Here is a 9,835-nt window from a genome sequence, read left to right on the forward strand (position 1 = left end):
GGGTGGATGAGGGGAAGGGTTACAGTATTTCACTAGCATTGTTTCCTTCCATTATCTACATTGTAATCTAGCTTAAAAGCTTAGAGACAGGTCAACAGGTAACAGCCCTACCAGTTCCAGTACAAAACCACATAATTAAATTAGGAATTATATTTCACAACTACACATTAGAAGATATAAGGGATTTAATAATCATGCAAACAGTCAAGCAACCACTCAGACAACTAGATTAATATGGAGAAATAAGTTATTTTTACTAGAAAAAGTAAATAATTTTTAACCCTCAAATTATTAAGTAATTCTTTTCATACTTTGAACACATCTGTAGAAGTTACTTCTGATCTTACAAACATATTTACCAAAAGTCAGAAGCTGATACAGAAACTGCATAAGCAACATTAAATAAGGTATTAACCACAATAATATCACTAAGAGAGCTGCTAAAAATTGCACTCTCTTCATGTGGGCAAAAGAAATTAGAGATTGTTATCCTTTCTCTGCCTCAGGCCTTACAAGCTTAATATAGCTAACATATACTACATTAAAAAAGAAAAAAACCCAACTGGTAAACCTAAATTTGTAAAACTGAGGTTTACTTGAGGATGTTAAGTTATTAAATTAACATTAGAAGTTAATGTAAAAATCGTATTGCTTAGGTACTTTGGTGAGAATTATGAAAGATTAATATCCTAACTTTGAAAATAATCTGAAATTTAGAACTAAACAAGAAGCAACAATCATCTAAGCATCATTTTGGTTAGAGGTTAAGAAGTCAGTTAAATCTGCTCTTGCTATTGTTATTCAGGAATTCTAGTGCATGCTCATAGTTAATTTGTATCATATGCATGTTATTCAAAGCCCCAGAAAAACCAGAAGGTTGTGTTTTTACCATGTTACCTCCCAGTCCTTTACTGAATTTGCTTAATTTGAACAACCTGGATGGAGAGTGTTAAATCTGAAAATTATATATATGCAACAGTATAATGATATAAATATTTTTAAATTACTGTAATTGAACAATACTTGCAAAAATGCCTCTTCTGTTTTCCTCACAATACTTGTATTCTTGCTTTCTGGCCAGCAGGTGTTGGCTCCACTGCTTTCCTAAGCACCACTGATGAGATTTCACAGCAATAGGGAAGCAAGAAGCCCTGACTCCGTTTTCCATGACACATAATATTTCAAAGTTTACGGTTTTATTCCAGCTTTATAAAGTATGTATATCAAGAAAAAAAATCTGAACTCATAACATGTAACTGATAAGCCTTGAAGCAAATGTCTACTAAAAGAAAAACTTCTCCAGAGTCAGCACTAGACAGCAAGAACAGCAGTTGTAAAGGAAAAAAGAAATCAAAAAGTATTTTAAAACCGTATTAATGGAAAACAATAAATATAAGTAATTCTGCAGAGAGCAAACAATGCCGTTAATCACAACTAGTAACTACAGCATGCACAAGCACACAAAGCACAAAAAATTATTTTAATTCAGAGAGCACAAAGCTTTCAAACAAGGCAAAAAGCAACTAATTTGAAGAAAAAAATTATATTGCAGCCACCCTACCTTTCTTTTTGCCTGTGAAATACCCTGAAAGTCAGGGAAAAGTTAGAATTCAAAAAGAGTCTGTTATTCAAAAGCAGTTGAATTAAAAAAACCCCAAAACTTCTTTCCTTAAAGCAAATTCATTCTTTCATTTTAAGAACTAAATACACTGATAATTAGCATTTCCAGACAACGGAAATTATTTGGTTCCTGACGTTTTTTTTCTATTTGACTAAGAAGGGACACACAATATTCCCAAGATTATGCCATTTCATGCATACCTCTTCAATTTTAAATTTACTGTGACATTTAATAGATCATGCTAAGCAGAGTATAAAAGGGTTTTTTAATTTCTAAAATTGAAAAGAAGCTGTCAAATGGAGTCACACTAATTACAGGAATATTCTTACCTGAATTACAGACCATAGAATAGATAAGTACTTAAGGAAGTAACAGATGATATTTTAAATTCTTTTTTAAAAAAAAAAAAAAAAGAAGTAAACACAAGTAAATACAAGCATTTAGAATATAATGTACTAAGTAATATGTAGTCTCATGGCAATGAGATCGCAGAAGCCTAAAATACATAACCTTTCCTAGTGAGGCCAGTTTGAAATTACTTTTATTCAAGTCTTCAAAATCAGCCATTAGTCATAATGAATGCTGCCAAATAAAGGTTTTCACCAGATTTTATTAATTTTCATTCAATTACAATGAGTCATTTTAAAAGACTCACTAAATTCATGTAACCAGACAAGAAGCTTTACCTGAGAAAGATATCGCCTATAATCTTGTTGAAGTTCCTCTTTGAGTTTATGTCTTTTTCGTTCATATTCTTCTCCAAGAGGTAAACTCATGCCATAGTCACCTGAAAGTTCAATGTTAATAAATATTGTAATTCTACTATTTTGTATCAATACAAAGCACAACCTGCAAAAGCTACATCTGGATTTTTCTTAGACATCAGCAATAAAAAGAAAATTCACTATGCAACCAGTAACTACAAAACAGCTGAAATAAAAAACACCTCTGTATGAGTAGTTGGATGAAAAGCACAGAAAAAATGATTTGGTTTTGGATGTTAGTTTTCCTCTAGTCCTTGAGCTTTTTCTCCCCACTAGAAAAAAAATGCAACATAAATTGAATTTATTTGGATAGCTTGACAAGTAGTATTAAATAACCTAAATATTGTACACACTACTTTTGTCAATGTATGTTTCAAAGGAAATCTCCTTTGACATGTTAGTTTCCAAATTACTCTACTATTTTAAGCTGTGCTTATCACACAACAGAAAACATATTTCACAACGAGAAAGCAACAAGCTATTTGTTTAGCATGAAGCATGTGAAATATACGTTTGCACCCATACAACTACAACAAATCTGAACATATGCTAACAATAGTAATTTTTTCTTTCCACCTCAGTGTTTTTAATTGTAGTAGACCCAAAACACACATTTAGTACTCTTCCAAGATTGCCATCAGGTCTCTCAACAGCTGGACTCTTAAAAATATAATGCTATGCAAGTTATATGTGGTTCCTAAAATACATTTTAAAGTACTTGATAAAAAATATCCTCTGCCCCAGAAGCCCACCTCTGCAGCTGCTCTCACACTCTCCACAGAGCACTAGTGAATTCCACAAAAACCACACAACAAGAGAAAAGACTGCAACTGTTTGGTTTTTTAATTTCCTATTGTTTCTCTGAAAGCGTTTCCACATCTCGTGGTCTATGTAAAATGGGTCGCAAGGAGCAAGAGGGAAGACAGGGATATTTGTCAGTTCCAATTTAGTGCACTGTACTTTGACTCCAGTATTTTAAATGTTTATAGGGCATTAATCAGTATCTGTACAGTAAAAATTACATAATACAAATGCTGAAAATTGGTAACTTGGGAATCACTCTGCTATTGAAACAGATAAAAGATTGAAATATACTTAGCATATGCACACTTAGCTGGCCTGGCTTGAGAGAGTTTCAGCCAAGTCAGAAGGTACCCTCACAAGCCTAAACAAGAGTCAGCCTGCTGTTCTGTAGAACCAAAGAACCTAATGCATGATTAAATTTGTCATACACTATTTTGAAACAGCTTGCAGAGTTCAATTACTAACCAAAATCTGCATGGGAGCTTCTTCTCCAACCTGCAAGTTACTTGTCTCCTAAATTTGCACATGAGGTGAGAGTTCCATTAAAAAATGATGTGCCATTTCAACCCTCAAAAAAGGGGTAAGTGTAAAAAGAAATAGAATACAGAAGGGAAAATGGTTCATTTCAGTTGCTTGTTCTTGCCTTTTATTTTCACATGAAATTACTACAGGAAACCACAAAAAAAATCAAAAGCATCTAACACATCAGAGTGAAGATTCATTCAGTAACCTTATAGAAGCCAGTAAAATTCAGTACAGAAAAAAAGTGAGAATCAAGTACTTCTGTTCAAATATGTGAAGTATTCAAACAAAAGAGGGTTTATAGTTAATTTAATTATAGAAGACTTTTATTTGGCCACCAGAGAAGCACTGAGATAACAATTACGAGTAGCAATTTAATGATATTTAAAAACTACCTACTGCAAAAACTTAGGAGAGCCTAGCAAGGCAAAAATACGTCAGTTAATATACAGTCAACCAAATTCCGTGCACAATTTGTCTCAATTCTTTCACTGGAATAAGAGATCTACTTTCTTTTTCATCGGTTTTCTGCTTCTGTTTACTCTGTATTTGCAGAATTCACTTGCCATTTCACATTCTGTTTATCACACACGATCACATTGACAACTTTTTCAGTTAGAAAAAAGTTAAGATTTTAAATGCATTTTTACATAAAAGTTTGCACGCATTTAATAGGTTGAGAAGTAACTAACTTCATTCAGCCTGATTATCAACACTACTGCTAGAACCATAGAACATATTTAGCAGCTACCAAGGAACAGTCCTTGTCTAATTTAATCCAAAGGAATTTACATTGCTTTAAAGCAGAACAAGCCAATAATATCAACAGCCATCTACTGATAGCCAAATGTGTTCAGCACCCAAATTATAATACCACCATACTAGGTTTGGCTGAGATGGAGTTAGTTTTCTTCAGAGTAGCTAGCACGAGGCCACGTTTGGGATTTGTGCTGAAAACAGTGTTGTTAACAAAGGGATGTTTTTGTTTCTGCTGAGCAGTGCTTACATAGCGCCAAGGCCATTTCTGCTCCTCACACCCCCTTGCCAGCAAGTAGGCTGGGGGTGCACAAGAAGCTGGTGAGGGGGCACAGTCAGGACAGCTGACCCCAACTGTTACCGAAATCTCGGAATGAAGAGCTTATCAACACCAATTTGATGTAGATAAGCAGACACTTCTTTATTGACGGCCGGGTGCGTGAGTGAGTCATCTCACGATCAACGCACACCAAGTTTCAAAATCAGACACTATATATAGAACTTATTCATACATATTCAGTAAGTATTCATGCATAATCATTATATTTCCCGAAAATCATTAACATACTCTCCTCCCATATCCGATTCTGCCCAGTAAAGGTTAGAAAGGTCCAGAAATGGGTCTAGGGTACGATTTGGGTAGGTGGTATATGAGTCGGTGGTCGCAATCTCCCTGTGCCGGAATTACCTTTTACTAAAGTTCACCGTTTCTTGGCAGGTAACTACAAGCTGTTCCAGTTGACTCTCCCCAGTTCCCATTAATCCTATATTCTGACATTTCAATACACTTTCTACATATGGAAGACTAGTTAACTACAAAGAAACCTTTCAAACCCTAAATTTATTACCTAAGTTTTAAACACTGATTCTAGCCCATTCTTCTGGCCTTGGTATGGGACTGTACAAAGGATTTCGTAACAGCTTTTACTGTGCAACTATAAGTTTCATTAAAATATATTTCTTATCCCTCTATATTTCTAGTAAAAATGATTTTATAAAATCAAGTCACTCAATCTTAACTTATTAGCAAATCTGTAACACAACCACCAACCAAAGAGATATTCCATAAAAGTTGATGTCATGCTCAACAATAAAACGGGGGGGGGGGGGGACGCGGCTGCTCAGACACCAGCTGGGCATAAGTTGTTTGGTTGTAAGCAATTGTCTTCATTTGCATTGCTTGTCTGTCTTGGGTTTTATTTCTCTCTGTTATTTTTTTATTACCATTTTTTTTGCAATTATTCAACTTTTTAACTCAACCCACAAGTTTTCTCACTTTTACCCTTTTGATTCTCTCTCCCCCTCCCACTGGGGTGAGCGAGTGAGAGGCTGTGTGGTGCTCAGTTGCCATTTGGGGTTAAACCATGACACAGCAATACCTACTTGTTGCTTTTAATTTAAGACCGCCTGAATGCCCCTCATCTGTAATAAATAGAGTAGTACACGTAATAAAGTAAGTGTCACCAGTTAAGTCCAGTTTATAATAATGAACAGAGCATGACATGTGCTATAATTTTAATATTAAAATAGCTTAACTGTGTTCTATTTTCCATTTCGTAGGTTTCCACAGTTAAGCAAAGAATTATCAACACCAGGGTTAACCTACTAATCATAATAAAACTGCCAAAAATGTGAGGTAGATACTTATTCAGGTGCTGTCCTCTAACAAAGTTTAGCCATTATGAACAATATTTAGCCTTGCAGCAAGGAATATTCAACTATCACTTAAGCTAATATTTAGTGAAGTTTTCCTGTAAAGGTTTTAGAGGACCTTGCCTTGCTGATGGCTGGAAGTTCTGTTTATACAACATGCTTATAAAAACCATGGGTTTATTTATGCAGCTAATATTTTTAGTTTGGGCCTCCAGATTCACAAGCTCAGGCTCCTTTTTTTAATTTAAGACATGCACTTTTCTGGTCACAAATTCTGTTAGAATTATAAAGTGGACATAACATTAAGTATAGCAGGAGTACTTACTTAAAAGATAGATTAGATTAGATTGATGTAAACAACACTAAATATCCATTGATGAATCTTCGTTAAAATAAAAGGACAGCTTTTACTCCCACTGGAAGTTACAGAATTACACCAGCATGACAGTAAGCACAGTATGAAAGTTAATGATGCACAAAACCCAAGTGTCTACACCTGAAAGAAAAGTTACCTGTCAACAAGAAGGACACATAAAAGCTCTGAAGCTCTCAAGACAAACCCAAGCTACACAAGTGTAACTAAGGAAAAACAGTAGTGCCTACAGAAAGGGGATGGTAGGCCACGTCAGGAAAGGCAGCACCTTAAAGAAACAGTAATATGGAGAAAGGAACACCATTATACATTTTCAAACAGAATCACAAAGAACACAGAGAAAACAGGTCTATTTTTAAAGACAATTGTAATTAAGCCAACAGTCAGCAAAACAAATCTAACCATTTTACTTGGCTAAGACTTCAACCAAAACTAAGTGTTTGTTCTTTCCTTGTATAGTAAATGACTATAACAAAATTTGAAAAGCAATACAATCAGTCTAGTACTGTATCCCTAAACATTTAAAAGACACTTCACATTTAAAAGAAAAATTAGTGTAACTGTGTGCATTTGAGCAAAGTTGGACGAGGACTCTTTAGCTTAGAGGCTGAAAGAAAAAGCATCCTTACTTCCCTGGCACAAAGTACAGAGAACATAGCCTTTTGCCATAAAGTCCGGATGAAAGATGTACTTCCAGAGCTTTTGCTCCACCCAAATACAACAGGAAAGGAGAGATAATCTGTCAAGGACTGGAAAGCAGCTTTTTGTTATGGGTTTTTTTCAGTGGGGCTACCTTTACAAGCAGAAAAAGAATAAGCATATTTTAATTATTCAAAAAAAAGCATAACTACAAAAAAATTCCATACAATCTCAAGACATGTGGAAGACTGAAGAACTGGTATGCGCTTGAATTCTAATGATCATCTTGTAATTAAAAGTCCAAAGCAGTAATTCCCTTCCAAAATTCTCAAAGGTTATTAAGTGTCATTTAAATCTAAAGACATATTAAAAAATATATATACTATACCTAAGTAATAGTTCTGTTGACTGTTTGGAGGTATATTTTCTTTAGCCATGGAGATTAACATTTTGCTGGTCTCAGAAAGCTTTTCTGATTCCTTATTCTGAAAACAAAGCAAAAGGCATTGCTGCATCACAAGATAAAAGAAATATCACATATAAGAACAACATTATTAACATAATTGTCAGCATTGGAGAATAAAGAGATTGAAAGTGATGCTGGATTAACACATTAAGGAAGTTATACATTTCACTAATACTGCCAGAAGTAGTTCTCCTCTACAACACAGGATTATTAGTTTAATATATTTCAATACATTCAATGTATTTCATGTTATGACCTTCTCCAACCTAAATAATTCCATGAATATCAACTGTGATTTACATCATAATCCACAACTGTTTCATAGTTTACACATATCCTGTGGGGGGGGGGTTTTATGGAGGCTGATTTGATGTGCTGCTTGAAACGATGAAAGAATTACAGGGTATTACAGCGCAAATTTAACACATTTGTTCCCTGCAACTATGCTTTCACCATCCACCTTAGGACTTTATTGAACTATAGGCTGGAAATAGTCTCCTTCTCTTTAAACTTGCTCCAAGCAGAGAAGACAAAAATAAAGGAAGCCCAGTTCCTCACAGCTCCCTAAGAATTAACTTTCTCCAGTGAATAAATCTTTCTGGAGAGAATTATTATAACTTGGTAAAAATATTTATATTACCCACAGAAGGGTAAAGATGAATTCTCATAACCTTCTGATGAAACAAAAAGGGAGTGAAAAAATATTATAATTGCTGTTAAAAGCTCAAGCTGTTTGGGGCTTTAAGTCAAACAATAAACAAATCAAAATTCCTTTTTTAACTGGGGACTTGATTTAGTTACCATATCACTTAGCCAGCTTGAATTATTTAGATACAGCTTTTTACCAGGTACTGGCACTATTAAGACAACTTAATGGTGATCTGCAAATTCTAAAATCCTTCTAGTTTTAAAATTAGGTACTAAAATTTCTAATACGAAAACTGCAATAAGAACAGATCTTGTTTAATTGGATTAAGTAATTTGCCTTTTATATTTCCTTGTTTCCATAACAGAAATGTTGAGGATATTTATACTTTCCATCCCTACCCCAAGCCCTATGCTCTGGAGCAGACAGAGATGCCTGCTAGCCAGCTTCCCTATGGAGGGGGGAAGAAAAAATGATAACCATTCACAAGTTTTCCCACTTGTAAAATACAAATGTTATTTGTATGCGGGGTGGCAAGGAGGTTTTTATAAATCTACATAAATACAGATGCCAAGTATTTCAGTTAGAAATTAATCTGAATAAATAAATCTTTAATATATACTTCCACAACAAATAAAGTTTTAAAAGCACATAGTAAAAGCAAGCTTATATATCAAGACCCTAGCAAGAGAAATGTTTAAATTCACGAAAACTGTTTAATACTCTTACCCTCATTTCCATGTAAGGTGGATCATTTTCAAGTTCTGCTTTATCTTGTGCCAACTTAGCCTTCTGATCTTCAATAAGTTTGTCTAAATCATCTGCCATCATATCTAAAGTTATAGAAAAGACATTGCCTACATCTACAACAGAACCTCAAGAATTTAAAGCTCAATTATAGTTATTTAAGACAGCAGAAGTAATACTCAAATTTCCCCTTCAGAACTACAAGCCTTGAGATGTTTGCTCGGTCAACAAAACATCTGACTCAGGCCACCCATCCATGGAGATTACTTGATGTTTTGCCAGAGAAAAAATTCGAAGATTTCAGATTGTAAGACTGAAGATATTCCTCTAATCTTTTTTTTCTAACTTGGTTAAAGTATTTTGGGGTTGTTTTTTTTTTTTAACTGCAAGTCTACCAATGGCCCTTCACAACACACTAGCACAAGTTTATTGTTAAGTAAATTATAACATCAAAACTAGACAACATAAAAAACAGACAGGATAAAAGAACTGTTAGACAAAATAGTACAAAAAGTGCAAAATACACATATACTTTAAAATAACGATCAATCATACAATCAATTCTGGGCTTGTTACTACCACAAGAAGTCATAAAAATCATCAAGCTTATTCAAAACCAAAACCCCAAAATCACAAAACAACAAAGGAAAAAAAACCCAAACCACAAAACACAAAATGCATGCATAGTATTTCTAGAGTTGGAGCCAACAGTGTATCATTAATTCCTGTAACAATAAAATAGAGGCAGTAAGAACAGCTACAATTCTGCAATAATTGTAAGATCATGGATATCAGGCAGCATTGACTTGCAATCAGACAAGTCACTTCTCTGTAAGAAAACCCG

The 9,835-nt window shown here is 34.3% G+C and overlaps 1 protein-coding gene across 10 annotated transcripts in view; it reads right to left on the minus strand.

Moving 5' to 3' along the window:
- The window catches only part of CSPP1 (centrosome and spindle pole associated protein 1), a 64,119-nt gene that overhangs the window by 50,032 nt on the left and 4,252 nt on the right, over positions 1 to 9,835 (minus strand). For 7 of the 10 annotated variants that reach the window (XM_055704593.1, XM_055704592.1, XM_055704594.1 and 4 more), the window contains 4 exons: positions 8,974 to 9,077; positions 7,521 to 7,617; positions 2,308 to 2,408; positions 1,562 to 1,585 (listed from right to left, as the gene is read on the minus strand). In XM_055704593.1, coding sequence (XP_055560568.1) covers positions 1,562 to 1,585; positions 2,308 to 2,408; positions 7,521 to 7,617; positions 8,974 to 9,077 — 326 coding nt within the window. The remainder of the gene's footprint in view (positions 1 to 1,561; positions 1,586 to 2,307; positions 2,409 to 7,520; positions 7,618 to 8,973; positions 9,078 to 9,835) is intronic. The other 3 variants (XM_027811111.2, XM_055704596.1, XM_027811108.2) reach the window with 1 other exon arrangement.

The sequence above is a fragment of the Falco cherrug genome, chromosome 3 (genome assembly GCF_023634085.1).
Source record: "Falco cherrug isolate bFalChe1 chromosome 3, bFalChe1.pri, whole genome shotgun sequence".
Taxonomy (NCBI): Eukaryota; Metazoa; Chordata; class Aves; order Falconiformes; family Falconidae; genus Falco; species Falco cherrug.